At 44.6% G+C, this 23,057-nt stretch overlaps 1 protein-coding gene across 1 annotated transcript in view; it reads right to left on the bottom strand.

Moving 5' to 3' along the window:
• The window catches only part of tns1b (tensin 1b), a 322,987-nt gene that overhangs the window by 83,506 nt on the left and 216,424 nt on the right, over positions 1-23,057 (bottom strand). The window contains 8 exon segments of the mRNA XM_083777327.1: positions 4,503-4,627; positions 5,634-5,697; positions 5,796-5,925; positions 14,198-14,273; positions 16,017-16,077; positions 16,800-16,912; positions 18,185-18,268; positions 22,686-22,750. Coding sequence (XP_083633453.1) covers positions 4,503-4,627; positions 5,634-5,697; positions 5,796-5,925; positions 14,198-14,273; positions 16,017-16,077; positions 16,800-16,912; positions 18,185-18,268; positions 22,686-22,750 — 718 coding nt within the window.

The raw sequence follows: 23,057 nt of genomic DNA, 5'->3' as shown, positions 1-23,057 counted from the left end.
ATGAGCAATGAATTTAGATCATCAATTTTCTCTATCTGGCGTACAACGAAGTACAGTATATATACCGTATGGTTCAAGTGGTTAACAAACAACAGTCCAAGCATGCGTGTGACCGTGAGGGAATTTCACACATTGCTCCAGTAGCGATGGCCTCGGTCAATAAAGGATAAACACCGCAACGCTACAACAGGGTGTAGTGCGCTTCCATTTCGGGGCACTGGTGAAAATATCACTTTTGGTCAGAGGAGCGAGTGACCAGACCATCCGGAATGCTCCGTCCAGGCCTTGTGGCTGAACCCAGGAATGCCTCTCTGCTCTGGCATCCACAGAGAGACCCATATGGGTCCTTAGCGTCCACAGCGTTCCATTTGGTCACCACAAACAAACAGACAGTGGTGGAAAAAGTACTCACCTTTTTTTTTTTTACTTAAAGTAAAAGTATCAAAGCCTTGATTAGAAAATGCCCAAGAACCGCACTGGTTTACAACATTTTGGAAGAAAAGTCCAAATAAGCAACTACAATTTAGAAACAAGCCCAAAAAAACAGCAACCTGCATGCAAAACTACCCATATTTACAAGCAAACTTTACAGAAAAACAAGCCCAAAGTCTTATAACAGACATGGCAACCGAGTCATCGACAGACTATGCAGAGTCTGTATATAAAAGCCTTTCATAATGGAGAAACCACCAACACTGTCACGGTGTTGCAAGTCATGCGAGTCCAATTTTGGGGTATTTTCTCGTTGGTACTGGAAATCGATTGGCTTGCGCTAAACTCGTAAAAAGGTCCTTTATGGTTGCAGCTTAGTGACCCTGAGATGCACAACAACCTGTTAACGCACTGTTTACTTTCATAAATAAAAACAGGATCGCTCGTTCACAAAGCAAAGCTGTCTAGCAGGGTTTGGATTAGGACTGGGCAAGTAACCCAAAATGTATAGAAGATTACATTTAGAACCAATAACCGACTTGGTCTTGGTCTTGGTTCTGTAGCTCAATCGAATAATGCAGACCTTTTCAATTTATTGTAGGTATAACAGCGAAGCAATACCAAACGTGAATAGATTTGACTTAATCAGCCAAATCGATTAGTCTGATGCAAGGACCACATCGCCATTAATTTTGTGTGGCTTCTTTCACAAACTGCACCCACTAATAATATAGCACAGTAACAACAACTAAAGATTGTAATTGTTGTATAATGTTGTTAACATAGAAACCAGTCGGGTCTCTTAGTCTCAATTATACCACTTTCAACCTGTTGTCTCTATTTTGGGCATGTCGTTTACAGTGTCAAAGATATGCCATGTGATGCAGTATAAGGCTTACTTACAGTGGTTAACACTTCAGTGTCAGATGCTAATGTACGACGTTCCACTTCTAATGTAGTCATATGACGTGAACTTGCCGAGGTGAACCGTGTTGACCCCATGAGCGGTAGATTAGGGAGGTGAAAGTGTGAGAAAGATCCCTCTGAAGTCTAAACTAAAGCTCCCTCTGAAGTCTAAACTCTAATAGGACTCAGATTCAATCTGTTCTCTGCGTCACGCACACGGCCCAGGAAACCACACACACCACGCACAACACCCACACACAACCACGCACACACCACACACAACACCCAGGAAACCACACACACCACGCACAACACCACACACACCACGCACACACCACACACCAACACCCAGGAAACCACACACACCACGCACAACACCCACACACACCACGCACACACCACGCACAACACCCAGGAAACCACACACACCACGCACAACACCCACACCACACACACCACGCACAACACACAAACCACACACAAACCACACACACCACGCACAACACACAACACACCACGCACAACACCCAGGAAACCACACACACCACGCACAACACACAACAAACCACACACACACCACGCACAACACCCAGGCGTGCGTGCGTGCATGTGTATTGAATTATGCAAGAGAGAACATGAAGTTGTGTTCCAAGTTCCACCCGATCATTTAAATTGCATTTCCAAGTCACATTTACAGTTAGACTCGAGTCTTATCCACAGACACAGTGCGTAACCCTCTCACATAATCTGACTAGTGGAATAGTTCTCAAATGGGTTCCAGGACCCCACAGGGTCTTTGGGGAGGTTCTGAGGGGTCCCCAGCTAAATTATTTATAGTTAGCGAACAAATGGACCGTTACGGGTTCATTTGGTTATATTTGAATACCCTCAGAGATTAATTAACACTGAAGATTTCATAGTGCAGGTCCCAGTGATACAAAATAATGATCTGTGGCCCGAATGCATAATTATGTCCAAAACTGTTACTTTTCAAGATTTAAATTAAAAAAAACTAGCAAAACAGCAGATCAACGTGCTCAAAATGTGTCGCTTTGCGCCCCCTATCGAGCTCGTAGATCTGACTGCTACTTTTGAAACTTTCGTGTGGAGCTGTCGTATGAAACGCAAACAATTAGAATATAAAGATAAGATGAAGGTCCAGTGCACAGGTGTGCAGGAGCTCAATGAGTGCCCAATCGTCAATAAGGGCTGATCTGGGAAGTGCATGGGAACCCACCTTAGCAGCACTTTCCCACATTCAACATGAATTCCTAATCGTAAAAAAAAAGACCCCTAATGTACACTCCCGCTTATTTATTTATAAGTAGTATTATTGATCTGTACAATGAAACCCAAGTACAAGCAGAGCTTTAAACGAGGCCAACCATAACCTCGGCCGTGCCATGAGTGCACTGGCTGTTAAGAGTCTGCAATTAACACCTCGTTAACTTTACGGCACACAAGAGAGGATACTGTATGTGAGTGCCACCTGTCTAGCGTCCCCCTGTGTGTGTACAGTATACGTGCACATGTGCCATGTGTGTATCTGCACGTGTGCCCGTATGTGGAAAGCTGTGGAAGGAAGCCATACATAAATGAGAGTCCTTCTCTAGCCATAATGCTGCAGTGTACGCTGAGTCAAAAGCTTGTCTTTTTGGTTTGTTTGTTTTGTTACAATACAACAATGTAGAAATACTCTGTATTTCTGTATTCACAATTTTACTTTTAGTAAAAAGTGCCAAATTAAAAGTACTAAAGAAAATAGACACTGTGTCGTAGAAGTATATAGGGGAGACGCTGAGTCTCCCCAGAGCAGTGGGAGAGGGCGTAAAATAATGTCCATTCTAAAACGGGTAGTCCCAATACTTGATTCTGATTGGCTGGTTACCGTCACGTTAGCCTGACCTAAGCAGAGACATTTCTGGCCTAGATGGGAGGGTCGCGCCTCAGAAAAGCGCGCACCCTGATTGGATCTCATCGATCTGTCCGTCACCCCCGGCCCCTCCTCTCCCCCCTAGTGCAGCGCTACGTCACATAATTTAGAGCGACGCCCACCCGGAAGGGTTGACTCCCACTTTTAGACTGGTTCAGCCCACGGCTTTTTCCAGGCTTTCATCTTTCGCGCAGACGAAATGAAAGCCTGGGTATCGAGGCTACCGTCACGTGACCGGTGTAAATTCCACCGATAACCCACTCCTCACTGGGGCTACTTGCCGAGCAAAACAAGAAAGTGATGTGGCTCGCTCTGGTGGCGCAAAGCGTAGCTACTTTTGTGAATTCAATCGTTTTATTAGGTTATTATTGCTATATGTTTGTAACCGTTTTAGAAAAGCAATAAGCCTTAAATACTCTGAGATGTAGCGGAGTAGAAGTATGAAGTAGAAGAGGAACGTTACATAGTGCAGCTTTAAGTATACAGTATTGAGTAGAAGTACTTGGTTACTTTCCACCATGTGGCTGTGTGTACTGTAGACCTATAATTTCAACATCAAGAATGTCACATACAGTACGTTTGTTAGGCATACAGTCCGACAGACTTTAGTCCAACAATACCGTCGGACTCACATGCACCCACTGATGACATGTGTTGCTTATGGCCTGGAATGGATGACTCTCCCTGCTCTCCTTAACTGCTGCCACTGAGTAAAGGAGACTGCGGGGAAATGTGTCTTAAACAAACAAAAAACAAAAAAACAAAATACCTGATATCAACTCTAACATAATATATGTCATTTAGCTGATGCTTTTGTAGCCTATGTTTCCACGTCTTACACTATGATTTGACTGTCTGGTAATCCCTCTATGCTCTGCAGACTCAGCTATACACTGACCATTTGGTTGCCCTACGCATATGATACATATGAATCCCACGCACAGGGCGTATGTCTGGCGGCGGCACTGGCTATACAATGTGAGCAAACCTCCAGAATGCCATGCAAAATACAGCTGATCAGTGGTTCACTATAGGGGGGTCCGGGGACCAACAAGGGGGTCCTTGAGGAGCTTCCAGTGGATCCACCAGGAATATTAGTTAATACAGCGTGCGACTCAGTTGAACCGCTTTAACCCTATATGCCTCGATCGGCTCGAACACAAAGTTGTATGGGGGTCCCTGGCACAATATCTTTATGTGATTACATTATCAATATTTCAACTCCACTCACCTTCTGTGTTGTCCTCACAGTGCTGGTTGAAGTTCTCGTAGGAATCCCAGCGGATTAGAGGATCTTGGGTATTGTAGTCCACAGAAACACTCGGCCCATTCTCCAGGTGATCCATGCCTTGACCAATAATGCAAAATGTCACAGACAAAAAGCTGTGAATATCCTGCACACAGGGTCGGCCCTTTGCACTTCAGCAGATAAAGTATTGTACTTTAAGGTAGGGTAAGTTTCATAAAGAGCTATTTAACACTTGTTAACCAAAGAAAATCACTTACCCTACCTTTAACCACTTTTGGAAATGCAATAAAAAGTACATTTTTGAGAAAGCTTTCATATAAAAAGGTACAGTAGCTCACCACTATAGAGTAGAGTAGTTGTGCTGGTAGGAATTACCAATTACTATTGAAAAGGTTAAACTCTGGCTCAACATGTGACTACAGTAGATGCAGTATAAGACTGTTAATACTCGCGGGAGTATTCAAAAGAGCTACTTTTGCACTTTTACTCAATTGCAATTAGGGCATGTAAACGGTTGCTCTTATGCAGAGCGACTTACATTAAGCAAGTTAATCATATACTGTACATAGAATGAGACATTGTAGTGCCTCAATAAACTTGGATCCCAGGTAAACCAAACAAGAACCTAGATCTGCCTAAACAATATACTATCGAAATGACAATCTGTATGTTGAAACTACTATAGATACCAGGTAAAAAAATGAACCTAGTGTCTGTTAAATGGTAAATAATAACAATTAGTTTAATTTACATTCTTAAGATTGTGGTCAATAAAACTAGCTTGCACCCACGTCTTTACACCTGCAAACTTTTGCCATGACACTGACTTTGATACTGATTCTGATTCCTTCTCCCTTTAGCTCAAGTGTTACCACAAGCGCTACCGCGGGCCCTCCAGGGACGTTTTTCACTCAAGTAGTACTTGAGTTTGTGCTTAAAATGTACTGTAAATTCTACAAACTGTTAATAAATATTTCAATCAATCAATCAGTACGATAGTAGTACTCTTTCCGCTCATGCTGCTTTGCATAATGTTAAGCACCACCAGTGCAACACAGGCATATGTACAGTGAAATACCTCAGCAGCAACATCCCAGGAAATGATACTTACCATGTATTTTCTCTGGTCCAAAGGAGAAGACAAACTCCACTTTTCCGTACTCTGGAAATCGGTCGTCTGTAGGCGAGAAGCAAAACAAAGAGTGTGTCAGAGTAATTGAGGTTAACTGAGGTTGATTCAGATTAGAACGCGTGAACCTTGAACCCCTGCCTTACCCTTGAACGTTTCATCAAGCTCGTCCTTCCCAAAGATGATGCCTAGGTCATGAACCGCGCAGGTATGGAACTGGACGCGGAAGATCACGTCCCTGGAGGGCCCGCGGTAGCGCTTGTGGTAACACTTGAGCTAAAGGGAGAAGGAATCAGAATCAGTATCAAAGTCAGTGTCATGGCACAAGTTTGCAGGTGTAAAGACGTGGGTGCAAGCTTGTTTTTGTGCGAGCTCCATTGTTTTTGTTGTTTTCAGAAAGAAGAAAAGGGGGTCAGGGAAAAAATTCAAACAGCCAAAAAAGACAAAGATATCTACATACACATAGCAGTGGTTCCCAAACCTTTTAGCCCGTGACTCAAAGTTATTTTTGTGCCAGGGACCCAAACTAGTGAAAATAGCAGATCTACAAGCTCACAACACGGTGCGAAGCAACACATTGTGAGCTTGTAGATCTTGTTTGTTTTGTTTTTGTTTTCTAATGTATATGCATGTACTGTATATATATCTTTTTGGGAATGTTTTTTGAAAATGTTTTGAAATAATAATAATTAAAAACAAGTAGGAAAAGAAAATAAAAATAAAGTGACCCATACAAATGTGTCCGCGACCCACAAATAGGGAACCAGTTGGCATAGAAGACTGTCAGCAGGTACAGTATACACTAAGTATACATGAGGCTAGACATAACCAGGTGCGAGGTGTGGCGCACACGTCTTCTGTTCTGTATAGGTCCACATTAGCAGGAGGAGTGGTCTGTTCTGTATAGGTCCACATTAGCAGGAGGAGTGGTCTGTTCTCTATAGGTCCACATTAGCAGGAGGAGTGGACTGTTCTCTATAGGTCCACATTAGCAGGAGGAGTGGACTGTTCTCTATAGGTCCACATTAGCAGGAGGAGTGGTCTGTTCTCTATAGGTCCACATTAGCAGGAGGAGTGGACAAGAAAGTGTGTCCAGAGCACAGTGTGGCGAATGTTCAAACGTTAACACACACAGCATCTGCCGCCGTCACTCGCAGAGGCTTACGATGGTTCGTGAGACTGGATTGGATGGAACATTGTGATTAGAAGCTTTTAGTGAGGAGTCGCACAGATTGTCCTCAAGAGGAATGCAGTGCATTCCTCTGAAAATGCAGTGGTTTGTGGCACCCCAGGCCAAGAATTATAATAGCCAGATCCTATAAAAATAATTATAATAATAATTATTATAATAATTATTATTATAATAGCGAGATCCTCTTCGGAACGAGGGACACAAATGAATGAAATGGTCATCAAAGGAAAATGATACAGTCAAATCGCATTGCTACAGATTGACTCAATACCTCCTCTGTTCCAGAGTGTCCAGACTCCACAGTGAGCACAACATGCATTGTTCTTTGAGACGCCTGGCCAAAAGCATGTCACCTCTGATTCATGGTCCAGGCTCGTTTCACTGCATTGGCTCCGCGCTAGAGAAAGCATTTAAGACTCCTTTATATATAGCCCCGTAAATGTATGGCCCTACGCTCTCCACATGGCATTATTATACAGGCCATTGCTGTCCACACCAGAGCCTCATAAAGCACCACTAACAACCACACAGAGGACAATCTTCATTCTCTACCCCAGAGATTCTCTACGTGTGGGTCAGGACTCAGGGGCGTCCCCAAATGGGGAGTGGGTCTCCAGATGATTTGCATAATGTGTTTTGTTTTTACACACACACACACACACACACACACACACACACACACACACACACACACACACACACACACACACACACACACACACACACACACACACACACACACACACACACACACACACACACACACACACACACAGCTTATGAGACTGTACATCGGCAATCTTCGCTATTTGTCATATGACAAAGTAGGTATACATGTATAGGGCTTAAGTGGTTAGGAAAATGTCCCCCACTCTTTCTTTCCTTATTTGTTATTGTATATTACGCTGAACACCATGTGAGTTGTCGATGCACCTACACCTACACACTGCACAAACTAAAGAAATAATTTCCTACAGTATGTGACCCATCATGGCTGAAGGCAGTGGTGTAAAGTAACTAAGTACATTAACTTAAGTACTGTACATACAAGTACAATTTTGAATTTGTGCTTATGTACAGTATACAATTTCCAGTACTTTTAATAGTACTCCCCAACATCTCAGATCTAAATATTGCACTTTTACTCCAATACAATTATTGTAAAACCTTAGTTACTTATACTTTGTAGATTGTAGATTGTGACAAACATTAACCACTTCCGTCTTTTATACATTTTGGCCATTTGAAAATAGCAGATCTTGTAGATCTGCTATTTTCAAGAAAGAAAAATTATACACTTGAAAACTTGTGAAATGGGACATTCAATCTGCACACTGAGATACTATAGAATAGGTACATTTTCATACAAATACGTAATTTTTACTCAAGTGAATTTTGAATTCCAGACTTTTACTTGCAAAAGAGTATGTCTACATTTTAGTATTGACATTTTTAGTCAATATCAAAGTAAAACATTTGAGTGCTTTTTCCACTTGCATGGAGGTACAGTGGAGGTACAGTGGAGGTACAGTGGAGGTACAGTGGAGGTACAGTGGAGGTACAGTGGAGGTACAGTGGAGGAGGTACAGTGGCCGCGATGCTGCTCGTGCATGGAGGAACCACCCGACGGGGGGCTTACAACGCTAATCCGAGCAAACAATTCAAGGCTTGAAGACGAGGAAGAGACGGGATCAGTGAAATGTCCTGCAGCTTTACTGCGGCTTTCTGGGATATTTAGATTCTACCTCCCACTGAGTGGGGGAGGGGGGGGGGTGGTGATCCAGGAGGGAAAACAATGCTCGTGGGCCAAGTTTGTAAAAGTAGAAGTGGGGGGGAAAAAAAGGCAGAAGAAAACATGGTCTCTGTCGGCTGGAAACCCCATATGTCCACATGTCGTTACTTTTTTATGATCCAAATTCAAGAATTGCAAAAGTAGCAGTTATACAAGTTACAAGCTCAATATTTCTTCGTGGCACATTTTGTATCATTTTGTAGATCTGATGTTTTTGTGTGACGCTGTAGTAATTTACGGAAAGAAACCCACAAAAAGTTCAAATATGGCGATAAGAGGTTTCTGCCCAACAGCATCAATATACTGTAAGCTACAACAACAACGTTTTGTTTAGCCCATTCTGACCTGAGATCAGATTCATACGAGGTTTCCACTGGACACACACTGGTCTGATTAAACCCATTCTGACCTGAGATCAGATTTAAAAAATGTCAGTCGTTCTTCGATTTTTCAAAAATAGCAGACCTACAAGCTCGTATCGCGCCACTCGGTGGCGCGATATGAGCTTGTAGATCTGCTATTTTTCAATAGCTAAAGCACGACATGATGCCGACACCAAAATGGGTGCCCGTTCAGAATGGGTTAGTAATAGTTTGGTACAACCTCCCCTGCCTGTATTACTATCACATACAGCTTCATCAAACCAATTCCTTGCTTGAACAACATCATACTTGTCAAATTGTTTCCGAGCTCAACTTTTCAACTTTATCCACAACTCATCCATAACATAACATACTGTACACCCCTCTCTCCTTTTGTCTATGGATATTCAACTCATCCATAACATAACATACACCCCTCTCTCCTTTTGTCTATGGATATTCAACTCATCCATAACATAACATACACCCCTCTCTCCTTTTGTCTATGGATATTCAACTCATCCATAACATAACATACACCCCTCTCTCCTTTTGTGTCTATGGATATTCTGAAAATATGCAGTCCCTTTCTTGTTGATCCTGTGGTTCCTTTTTTCCTGCTCTGTGAAATGCGTTTTCTACATTCCAGATGCGCTTTAAAATAAACTAGAACCCAAACTTGAAACCAAAATGACAAACACTGGACTATGTCATACAGCACAGCCAAGACTCAGATCTATGTCATACAGCACAGCCAAGACTCAGATCTATGCCCTGCAGCACAGCCAAGACTCAGATCTATGCCCTGCAGCACAGTCAAGACTCAGATCTATGCCCTGCAGATACCTAGACAAACACTGGACTATGTCATACAGCACAGCCAAGACTCAGATCTATGCCCTGCAGATCTATGTCATACAGCACAGCCAAGACTCAGATCTATGTCACACAGCACAGCCAAGACTCAGATCTATGTCACACAGCACAGCCAAGACTCAGATCTATGTCATACAGCACAGCCAAGACTCAGATCTATGTCATACAGCACAGCCAAGACTCAGATCTATGTCATACAGCACAGCCAAGACTCAGATCTATGTCATACAGCACAGCCAAGACTCAGATCTATGTCATACAGCACAGCCAAGACTCAGATCTATGTCATACAGCACAGCCAAGACTCAGATCTATGCCCTACAGCACAGCCAAGACTCAGATCTATGTCATACAGCACAGCCAAGACTCAGATCTATGTCACAAGACTCAGATCTATGTCATACAGCACAGCCAAGACTCAGATCTATGCCCTGCAGCACAGCCAAGACTCAGATCTATGCCCTGCAGCACAGCCAAGACTCAGATCTATGTCATACAGCACAGCCAAGACTCAGATCTATGCCATACAGCACAGCCAAGACTCAGATCTATGCCATACAGCACAGCCAAGACTCAGATCTATGCCCTGCAGCACAGCCAAGACTCAGATCTATGCCCTGCAGCACAGCCAAGACTCAGATCTATGCCCTGCAGCACAGCCAAGACTCAGATCTATGCCATACAGCACAGCCAAGACTCAGATCTATGCCATACAGCACAGCCAAGACTCAGATCTATGCCATACAGCACAGCCAAGACTCAGATCTATGCCATACAGCACAGCCAAGACTCAGATCTATGCCATACAGCACAGCCAAGACTCAGATCTATGCCCTGCAGCACAGCCAAGACTCAGATCTATGCCCTGCAGCACAGCCAAGACTCAGATCTATGCCCTGCAGCACAGCCAAGACTCAGATCTATGTCATACAGCACAGCCAAGACTCAGATCTATGCCCTGCAGCACAGCCAAGACTCAGATCTATGCCATACAGCACAGCCAAGACTCAGATCTATGCCCTGCAGCACAGCCAAGACTCAGATCTATGCCCTGCAGCACAGCCAAGACTCAGATCTATGCCCTGCAGCACAGCCAAGACTCAGATCTATGTCATACAGCACAGCCAAGACTCAGATCTATGCCCTGCAGCACAGCCAAGACTCAGATCTATGCCATACAGCACAGCCAAGACTCAGATCTATGCCCTGCAGCACAGCCAAGACTCAGATCTATGCCCTGCAGCACAGCCAAGACTCAGATCTATGCCCTGCAGCACAGCCAAGACTCAGATCTATGTCATACAGCACAGCCAAGACTCAGATCTATGTCACACAGCACAGCCAAGACTCAGATCTATGTCATACAGCACAGCCAAGACTCAGATCTATGCCCTACAGCACAGCCAAGACTCAGATCTATGCCCTGCAGATACCTAGAAATTGCCCAGAATTATTTCCTTGAAATCTTTTTTTTTTTCCGTTTTCATTCCGGGGACAGCTAATTATTTTTCACTTCATCAAGAGGTCAGTTTATCAGCCTAATCACTATCCCGGCAAAATAACCAAACACCAGATATCTGAGCTCTATTGAATATGGCACTGTGAAATGCTGTCTCCCCGCGGGGCACGGCTCACAAGGTGTGCACGCTTTCAGAATAACAAGCATGAGCAGGCATCTGCATGGTCAGATGATGCGTTCTGCAGAATCCATTACCCCCCCCCCCCCCCCCTCCACTCAGCCCACCCCCCATACCCTCACGGATTCAGGGGTGGCCAAAAAAAATAAAGATGGCCGAGGGCGCAGGGTTTAACACGGAGCGCTTGTTAGCACTTCCGCATTTTGCACACCCGGTGGGCAAATCGAAGAAATGCGGAAGCAGAGTGTTCTTCTGGTTCATTCAACGGCCACTGAGCAACCCCCATTGAAAAGAATAGTGCAGGACTCTAGATTATATAGATGGTTTCCCCAGACATGGTTGCTTATTGCAATCACACAATGTGGCAACACTGATCCCTCTTTGAGACACTGCATGCTGCAGTGATGAGGCCAACACTGATCCCTCTTTGAAACACTGCACGCTGCAGTGATGAGGAAAACACTGATCCCTCTTTGAAACACTGCATGCTGCAGTGATGAGGCCAACACTGATCCCTCTTTGAAACACTGCATGCTGCAGTGATGAGGAAAACACTGATCCCTCTTTGAAACACTGCAAGCTGCAGTGATGAGGCCAACACTGATCCCTCTATGAAACACTGCAAGCTGCAGTGATGAGGCCAACACTGATCCCTCTATGAAACACTGCAAGCTGCAGTGATGAGGAAAACACTGATCCCTCTTTGAAACACTGCATGCTGCAGTGATGAGGAAAACACTGATCCCTCTTTGAAACACTGCAAGCTGCAGTGATGAGGCCAACACTGATCCCTCTTTGAAACACTGCATGCTGCAGTGATGAGGAAAACACTGATCCCTCTTTGAAACACTGCAAGCTGCAGTGATGAGGCCAACACTGATCCCTCTTTGAAACACTGCATGCTGCAGTGATGAGGCCAGGGGACACATTAGGTGGACAGCGCTGTGGCCGGCATGACGCAGCATAAGCACAAAAGGTGCTGACGTGACGCACGGAGCTCGTTGCCTTGAACTGCCCTGGGTGTGTGTGTGCCAAGATCAGTGGTGGGAAAAGTGCTGAAATGTTTTCCTGAAGGAGCACGACTGCAATGTAGGAGTACTCTGTTACAAATAAATGTCCGGAATTCTAAAATCTACTTGAGTAAAAGTACAAAAGTATTGCTCAAATTTTCAAAATGTACTTAAAGTATGCCAAAAGTAAAAGTGGTCATTGGGCAGAATGTCCCGGTTCAAGTACTCAAATGTATACACGTCATTTGAAAATAGCAGATCTACAAGCTCACAATGTGTTGCGCATCGCGACACATTGTGAGCTTGTAGATCGGCTATTTTCAAATGGCTGACATGTATAGGGCTGAAGTGGGTAATGTTTTCAAATGTAGTGGAGTAAAAGTACAATATTTGGATATTGGAAATACTCAGGTAAAGTACAAATACCTCGGAATTGTACTTAAGTACAGTTCTTAAGTAAATGTAACTTTCCACCACTGACCCAGAGAACCATAATAATGTGATGATGTGATGGGGAAAGGAGATGCAAGGTAGTCGGGCTGATGTTTTCACCCATTTATGAAACACCTCTCTAAACGGTAAAAGAAAAGTGAACTCTGTCACGGTTACTAACTGTTACTTTTTAAACAAAATCAGTATTGCAGCTACATTTTACCTTGTATATCTCCAGCATGCCTGGAGAGGGAAGTATAATACCTCAGCTGCCATTTTGACATCATATTTTACAGCAAACATATTGTGTGCTAATGAGGGTCTTTAGACCGAAATACAGGACCCAAGCCAACAGTCTTCCCACAGTTTTTATAGCCCTATTTATTCTGTGAATGGAAACTATAAAACGTAACAGCACAAGCATACCATACCTGGACACAAAGTGAGGTAAGTAAATAGGATTCCCTTGTTACAAGTACACTAAATAAAACGTCTGGGTTTCCGAGGCTACAAATACACAAATATAGCCTGCCTGCCTGCCTCCCTGCCTCCTTCCTTCCTTCCTTCCTTCCTTCCTTCCTTCCTTCCTTCCTTCCTTCCTTCCTTCCTTCCTTCCTTCCTTCCTTCCTTCCTTCCTTCCTTCAATATGTGGTATGCCCTACCAACAGTCATTAAGACATGCAAATCCAATTGACTTCTTCAAAACCGCCCTTTTTCCTTCCTCCCTTCCTCCCTTCCTTCCTTCCTTCCTTCCTTCCTTCCTTCCTTCCTTCCTTCCTCCCTTCCTCCCTTCTTTCCTTCCTTCCTTCCTTCCTTCCTTCCTTCCTTCCTTCCTTCCTTCCTTCCTTCCTTCCTTCCTTCCTTCCTTCCTTCCTTCCTTCCTTCCTTCCTTCCTCCCTTCTTTCCTTCCTTCCTTCCTTCCTTCCTTCCTTCCTTCCTTCCTTCCTTCCTTCCTTCCTTCCTTCCTTCCTTCCTTCCTTCCTTCCTTCCTTCCTTCCTTCCTTCCCTTCCTTCCTTCCTTCCTTCCTTCCTTCCTTCCTTCCTTCCTTCCTTCCTTCCTTCCTTCCTTCCTTCCTTCCTTCCTTCCTTCCTTCCTTCCTTCCTTCCTTCCTCCCTTCCTCCCTTCCTCCCTTCCTTCCTCCCTCCCTTCCTCCCTTCCTTCCGTCCTATTAGATACACTGTGTGTTTAAAAGACTCATGTTGGGTGAACCGTTACACCCCAATAGCCAAACGTGTGCCGTGCTTACCAGAATGTCTCCTTTGAGAAGCAGGCCAGGCTCTATGGTGATGCAGATACTTGTCTGGCTGTCGCCCTGGACATTGCTGCAACACAAAATCAACAGCATTTTATATAGTAGATGAATAAAGCAATTGTCCCTTTATGAAATGGGCCTACTACAGCATGTATGCTGAACAGGCCTCACAAAGGAATGAAGACAAATCACTGTAGAAGTGCGCATATGGTGGAGTTGGACAATGTAGGATACAGTATAGGTATACTATAAACAAACAGATAGTTTGTAGATATAAAAAGAAAATCTTCATCTTCCAATAAACAACTGGATTTAATGCACTGTATGATTGTAAAGTGCTGCGACTCATATGACCGGTCAAACACCGTGCCGGGGATGAGCGGTCATTAGCCACCCTTCAGTGGGGGAATTAGTGTCTACACGATTGTCTTGCTTGGAGAGTGGGATCAAAGGCTCGCGGTGCTAATAGAGGGCATGTGAGTGTGTGTGTGTGTGTGTGTGTGTGTGTGTGTGTGTGTGTGTGTGTGTGTGTGAGAGAGAGAGAGAGAGAGAGAGAGAGAGGGGGGGGTGATGAGAAGGAGCGTGATTTGGCGCCTGAAGGGGTCGGAAGTCTGCAAACCTCGCAGTAGGTATGTACTGACTGTACTACTGATGGTTTCACGTGGTGGCGGATTCTATACTGTGCTGCTAAGCTACTGTACATATATACAGTACCTGTATCAACAACACACAGCATGGGAGGATTAAAGGGGGTTCAGGCAGCCTTAATCCAGCATGTTTTGTTTAACCCATTCTGAACGGGCACCCATTTTGGTGTTGGCATCATGTTATGCTTTAGCTATTGAAAAATAGCAGACCTACAAGCTTGTATCGCGCCACCAAGTGGCGCGATACGAGCTTGTAGGTCTGCTATTTTTTGAAAAATCGAAGAAAGACTGACATTTTTAGAATCTGATCTCAGGTCAGAATGGGTTCATCAGACCAGTGTGTGTCCAGTGGAAACCTTCGTATGAATCTGATCTCAGGTCAGAATGGGTTAACATGCATGTGTAACATAATGAGGCTATAACAGAATGGCCCCGCGGGTGCAAATAGATAGGGTAAAGATGGATAAAGTATAGGGAGCGAGAACAGAAACAGGGAACAAAGCAGTACTGCCCTATATGCGCCCGCTGTGCCAACCTGAGGAACAGAAACAGGGGATAAAGCAGCACTGCCCTATATGCCAACCTGAGGGCACATGCCAGCCCTGAGGCTCTCCTCTCCTCATGTCCTCCCCTCCTCCCATCCCTTTCCCTCTCTCTCTCTCTCTGTCCTTCTCTAGTCTCCTCTCCTCTGACCCCCAGTGGTGGAAAAAGTACTCAAATGTTTTACTTGAGTAAAAGTATCAATACTGCAATATACAGTAGAAAGATCTTTTGAAAATAGCAGTACAGTACAATGCGATGCGATGTGATCGGCTAATTTCAAATGGTCGAAATGTATATAGAGCTGAAGTAAAGTATGTTTTGTAATAATAATCAAAATCTACAAAGTAACTATAGTAACAAATGTTTTGAGAAAAATTGAGTGGAGTAAAAGTACAAAATTTGGGGGTGGCGTCCGCCACAGATGCCTATCTGCCCGTTCCACTGGCTCACCAAGAATGACACCCGTACATTACTGCTGTGCATGCGTGAGTGCGTGCGAGCGTGCGTGTGTGCGTGCGAGGAGGGGGTCATAAAGGGAAATAAGGGAGCCATTATAGGCATGTGCGTGCGTGTGTCTGTGTGTATGTGTGTATGTGCTTGCATGTGTTGGTTATAGGACTTACTAGATCCCAGACGTGTACACTGGTTGCATCGCCTGGTAGATTTTGAGAAATGGTCGACAACCTGGGGAAACCAGAACAGATGCCTGATTAAAAAATAGGGGGGAAAAAAGCATGGAGCAAGGTGGTAGACAGTCCAGGCGATCCTAACGGTTCAATCTGTTCAATCTTTGATGATGGAGAGAGGGCCACTATTATGTCCACACTCACTCCAGAGGGCCATATTACTGTCGTATTACTCTTATCTCCGTATTTTATGTTTTTCGTAAATGAATAAAAAAAGCCCTACTACTGTGTCATTCAATGTCACACAAAAGTAGCCACAATAGTGGATCTACAAGCTCAAAAATGTGTCGCAGTACGACAGCTTTCGAGCTTGTAGATCTGCTATTTATATATAAAATATAATTTAGTTTCGGTCATATTTTATTAATCTGAAATGTTTTAGTTTTAGTCAGTCAACTAAATATCATACAATTTTAGTCCACTGAATCTGCAGTTGACTTTGACAAAAAAATTTTTTTGGCAGGCCTTGATGGGGTTGTAAATGCCTGATGTTACACTTGCATGAAAATAGCCAATCTATTTTCTGAGCACAATACCCAAGCGCAACCAAACTTGTTCTACTGGATCTCTTCTCCACTATAGTTCCTCTCAAAATTTCCAATCATAGTTTTAGTCATCATACAGTAGCTGTGTTTGTATTTAGTTTTCTTTGGTGAAGAAAAGGTAGTCGACGCCGGCCATTTTCCGCCATAGTTCGAGTCGTACATTGGTATAGCGTACCTCCTTTGGACTCAAAGTTGGGGATGCCGTGCATGATGACGTGGTGAAGGAACAGGGGCTTGTTGTTGATCTTGATGTGTCCGGAGAGCAGACCACTGAAGTACTGCACATACCTGTGACAAGACGGGGGGATAACAGATCAGATTGTTGCAGGATCCTTCATGTTTTAGCAACAAAGGGGAATGAGGGTGTTTGCCATGTGTACTGTAACTAAAGATACCTAATCTGTGCTTGGTAAGGACAGCGGTGGATAGCACGCCGTTAGCATGCATGGCCAAACCTCACGTGTGCTTTCTGGTCTAGAGGGGCGGGTACCGGCCAAAAACAAGCGGTGGATCCTATTGGTTCAACGATCTGAGCACCCATCCCGACCCCCTCCTCCCCTCCACGGTAGAAAACAGCGGTGAACACTGACGTCACCAAATTTGGAGTGACGCCTCTCTGCCCTGTTATTGGTTAGCGAAGTACAAGGAAGTGGTCTTCCTATACCAGATCTTCAATGGGTTTCCCCAGGCTTTTTTCTTTTTTTTTTAGCGAATGCAAACGAAAATAAAAGCCTGCCGGTACCGAAGCTAGCACGCCGCCAGTCGACACGCAAACAGCACAAGACTCATGGGACTGCTTGGCTGAGGTCGATACTACATAAACAGACCACATATTATTACATTTTCAATCATTATAATTTTTTTAAATATTATACTGAATTATTTTCTAGTGCGATTCGATGCAAGTGTAGTCTACGTCAACTGGGGACTCACTGCCCGTCACACTCCCACAGTGTCAGTTTGCTTGCCACCAGTTTCGATTGCCTCCAGCCTAACTGGAGCTAGAGGAAAGCCATAACAAAACACAGTGAGTGAAACAAAAACCTTTTTTGGTCCCCTACCCCTCCTTTATCTGCAAATATACCTTGTGATTTTACTGAGCTTTATGCCAAAGTTTTGTATTGCATTGTATTGTTATTGCATCCTTTTTAGAATAACCTACCTGTACTGTTAATAATCATGTATGAATTCAATCAATCAATCAATCAATCAATCAATCAATCAATCAATCAATCAATCAATGCACTGTAGTCATAGTTATCATTATAATATCATCTCTGTGAAGTGGAAACCTTATGTGCAAAGCTGTTATACTTTTCAGGAATCAAATTCAAAAGCTTTGAGCTTGCAGATCTGCTACTTTTGATGCTTTTGTGTGACACAGTAGTACTACAGTACAGTATGTGTACAGTATGATCAAGCAGGACGTTAATTTACACAAAAATAACCACACTAAAGGTAAGAAATGTGGAGAATGGAGATAGGAGATTGGAACGATGGAACAGTTCACCTTGGGGTCAAACTCCTGACAACACAAACAGGAAGTGAGGGAACACTGACCTTTTCTGAGACGGCTGACCCACAGGAAGCACTTTGTCTTCATAAAAGCGCTTCATGGCAAACCTGTCCAAGGCCTGGTCGGCGCTGGATGCCAAGAGAAACACATGGTTACACACCAGCTTTATGAATATCATAAAGCCTTTATTCAAACACGGATAAAGTGTAATCTGTGTTTGAATATAGGATTTTCTAAATATTCAGAAAGAAGGACAGAGGGTCCTTCTTTCAGCTGCTATCAAATACCATTACAAGTGAGCTGGTCAATTAATGTTAAAACGAATCTGATCTACAAGCTCACAAGGTGTCCCACTGCGACACTTTGTGTGCTTGTAGATCGGAAGAAATGGTGTAGAGGGAAAGTGGTTCGACAACAGTTGCAACTCAGGTTTGTATTACTGAGAATAGAGGGTAGAGGATGCTCGGACAACAAAGTTAAAGTTAATTTATTAATTTGTATTTCTCCCAAAAATCTTGATACTGTTGTTATTGTCCAATCCAATGTTCAATCCATTGATTGTACTGAATTGTAACACTGTTGGGAAAAAAGGTTTGATGCAGATTGGAATCAAATCACATTATGAATGCTGTTTGCCTGTCCTTTGTCAAACGGTGTGAGTTGTTGTACTGAATGTAAGTTCCAGTGATTCCCAAGCTTTTGAGGCCGTGACCCAAAAGAGAGATTAGGCGTTTGCCCGGGACCCAAACTACAAGCTCAGAACGAGTCGCTTCGCACCACATTGCGAGCTTGTACAGATCGGCTATTTTCCACTATACTTCTTAAACATTTGTTTTCCAATTCATGGAATTTCTTAGATTTTTCTTTGACTTTCGTCATGAGACTACTGAAAAATAATCATTGCCGTATGTTTTTAAACCATGAAAATGTTTGCTATTTCGGGAATGTTTGTTGAAAAATAGTTGCACCCAGTGTTTGGGAAGCAGCGCTCTATGGCTGTGGGCCTGTGGCACACTGTGGCAGACACTGTCACAGTGCAGGAGAATGACCTGAGTTAACTTCTCCGGCCAAAACAACGTTCTCTCACAAACAGCTGGGTGGGTAAAACCCCATGTGTAACAGGCATTGCAGCTTATAAAGATGGAGCTTTCTGTACTTTTTGTTTGTATGTGTCTATTGAGTTAACATTACTCTAATATAGACCCCCAGGGGTGTGGTGAGAATATTATCCCATTCTGACCTGAGATCAGATTCACACGAGGTTTCCACTGGACACACACTGGTCTGATTAACCCATTCTGACCTGAGATCAGATTCTAAAAATGTCAGTCGTTCTTCGATTTTTCAAAAAATAGCAGACCTACAAGCTCGTATCGCGCCACTCGGTGGCGCGATATGAGCTTGTAGATCTGCTATTTTTCAATAGCTAAAGCATAACATGATGCCAACACCAAAATGGGTGCCCGGTCAGAATGGGTTATATAATGCACATCTTAAATTCAGGCGTTATACCATAATTAGGTGCGTTATCCATATTATGCAAGCACATATGCATATTATGTCGCACTGAGCGTACACACACAAGGCTTACGACTCGTCAGCATAATTTTAAGCATAGGAGGAGTATTCATATGTTAATTAAGGGCGCAGTGCGGTATCTGCTATTATGCTCCTTGACCTAAAAAGTCTCAGACCACGTCATAAGTACAAAAATAAATGTTTGGTTTGACACAAGAGCCGATCGCATGCCTGCTCAGCAGTGTTGCCATGTCTGCTTATTATAAGCGAATTTGGGCTTATTTTTCTGTAAAGTTGCTTGTAAATATATGGGTTGCACATTTTTGGGCTTGTTTTTAAAGTTTAGTTGCTTATTTGGGCTTGCTTCCTAATGTTGTTTAAACCAGTGATTCTCACACAGTGACAAGTCACATGTCAAGGACCCCCAGGTGAATGCATTTGTCCAACTAAGGACAAGGCACGCATTAAAGAACCCTTTGAGTCAAAAGGCCCAATCGAAAATACACCATTTTTGTGACATCATAACCCTAACCCCTCCCTCAATATCATACAAAACACAGCTGTGGGCGAGGCTTAAGTGCAGGTGGGTGGTGCTAACCAGGTAGAAACATAATTTAAACACTTTCTGTACGCTTAAAAATAAAGTCTTCCTCCTAGTATAATCATAGCACCTGATGATGTTTTGGATAGGGGAAATCACGGCACTTCCATCTACTGTATAAGCTGGGCATAAAGAACGGATCTACGTTCACACCGTAATGCGTTGTTATTGTTATAGCTCGCAGATCCGTTATTTTTGGAGAATACGTACATTAAAACTTTACAGTGTTCTTGGGCCACGCAAACGGGAATGCCGTTGGCGTCGCCAAAAGGCAATTTCAGACATAACAAAGTGAAGCGAAAGGCTATACTGTATATACTGTAAGTGAGCGAGATCTGTTCGGCCACAGGAACGGAACCGAGGAGGGAGAGTAAGATCTGAGTGATCCGCCGTCATTTGATGAAAGTCGTCGCATTTCTACTTCTAACTATGATCACATGAAATCCTTTTGATATTCTTATTGCTGTTATTGTTCCCCAGCCGCAGCCTGTCGTCCCTGTGCAGTACAGTATGACCGCTTTGACTCATCCCCCCCCCCCCCCCCCCCCCCCCGTCTCCAGCACGTCTTCAGATGTGGGTCTTGTGATGAACAATATGGGCTTATTTTGTCTTGCTTCAGCTCATCGCATCTGCTCACTTGGTTTTACATTGACTATCCCCTATGTCTCTCGGTGTGTGCATGTGCGTGTGCGTGTGTGTGTGTGTGTGTGTGTGTGTGTGTGTGTCTCTCTCTCTCTCTTTCTCTCTGCGAGAATCATGTTGCCTCTAAACATGATTTTCAGCTGACGGTCATCAGTCAAGTTGATTTCTCTAGTTGAATTTGTACATCCCGCCAATGCCGCCATCACTGTTACAGTGACAAGGGCTTCACAGGCCCACGTTTAATAAAGGAAACAAACAGCCCTGTGTCTGTGACCCCCTCAAACAGCCCTGTGTCTGTGACCCCCTCAAACAGCCCTGTGTCTGTGACCCCCTCAAACAGCCCTGTGTCTGTGACCCCCTCAAACAGCCCTGTGTCTGTGACCCCCTCAAACAGCCCTGTGTCTGTGACCCCCTCAAACAGCCCTGTGTCTGTGACCCCCTCAAACAGCCCTGTGTCTGTGACCCCCTCAAACAGCCCTGTGTCTGTGACCCCCTCAAACAAACAGCCCTGTGTCTGTGACCCCCTCAAACAAACAGCCCTGTGTCTGTGACCCCCTCAAACAGCCCTGTGTCTGTGACCCCCTCAAACAAACAGCCCTGTGTCTGTGACCCCCTCAAACAGCCCTGTGTCTGTGACCCCCTCAAACAGCCCTGTGTCTGTGACCCCCTCAAACAGCCCTGTGTCTGTGACCCCCTCAAACAGCCCTGTGTCTGTGACCCCCTCAAACAGCCCTGTGTCTGTGACCCCCTCAAACAGCCCTGTGTCTGTGACCCCCTCAAACAGCCCTGTGTCTGTGACCCCCTCAAACAGCCCTGTGTCTGTGACCCCCTCAAACAGCCCTGTGTCTGTGACCCCCTCAAACAAACAGCCCTGTGTCTGTGACCCCCTCAAGCAGGCCAGGGAAAACTCCCAAGAAAAACAAAACAGGGTCTAATAGTCATAGATATAAGACAGGCTAGATGATGGCCAATGGAGAGCCACGTCGCCACATGGTGGCCATGTTGCTACAGGTAGAATAATCACTAAAGAGGGGACCCCCTTCCAGGGCGGACAGGTGTGTAAAGAGGGGACCCCCTTCCAGGGCGGACAGGTGTGTAAAGAGGGGACCCCCTTCCAGGGCGGACAGGTGTGCAAAGAGGGGACCCCCTTCCAGGGCGGACAGGTGTGCAAAGAGGGGACCCCCTTCCAGGGCGGACAGGTGTGTAAAGAGGGGACCCCCTTCCAGGGCGGACAGGTGTGTAAAGAGGGGACCCCCTTCCAGGGCGGACAGGTGTGTAAAGAGGAGGACCCCCTTCCAGGGCGGACAGGTGTGTAAAGAGGGGACGACCCTTCCAGGGCGGACAGGTGTGTAAAGAGGGGACCCCCTTCCAGGACGGACAGGTGTGTAAAGAGGGGACGACCCTTCCAGGGCGGACAGGTGTGTAAAGAGGGGACCCCCTTCCAGGACGGACAGGTGTGTAAAGAGGGGACCCCCTTCCAGGGTGGACAGGTGTGTAAAGAGGGGACCCCCTTCCAGGACGGACAGGTGTGTAAAGAGGGGACCCCCTTCCAGGGCGGACAGGTGTGTAAAGAGGGGACCCCCTTCCAGGGCGGACAGGTGTGCAATAACCGCTGCGTGGGTAATCTCAGAACAAAACGACTAAATATCCATACCAGTAAAATGACGGTGGTGTAATAACAAAATGGTAGACTCATTAGACTAGGACCAGAATTAGAAGGGAAACCACAGGACCATCAGTCATTTTTGTTGAGCATGAATGAGCCCTTATGGCGCATTACTCACCTGGCTGATATGTTGCTGTAGTGCATGTACGCCGCCACCACCACCCCCGTCCTGCCTCGGTTGCCCTGGAAAAGCAAACAATGCTGAAGTTAAAACACCAGGAGGTTAAAACACATCTGTTGGTCATGATGATCGTAGTAAAGAACACATTCAAAAGAAACACTACTGGCTTTGGTGATGTTCTATATTGTCTTTTTTTTTTATATATTTTTTATCCCACGATTTTGTAACCCATTTTTCACCCCTGTGTCAATTATCTAATGTGATCCTGGGCTCTACACACCCTCCACCAACCTGGGGAGAGCAACGGACTTAACTCATGCTTCCTTCATGCTTGAGTGTCCAAGTTGCTCCTTTACACCTGACAGGGGG

This window comes from Protomyctophum parallelum (assembly GCF_964188405.1).
Source record: "Protomyctophum parallelum genome assembly, chromosome: 11".
NCBI classification, from domain to species: domain Eukaryota; kingdom Metazoa; phylum Chordata; class Actinopteri; order Myctophiformes; family Myctophidae; genus Protomyctophum; species Protomyctophum parallelum.
This window is presented reverse-complemented; position numbering and strand designations above follow the sequence as displayed.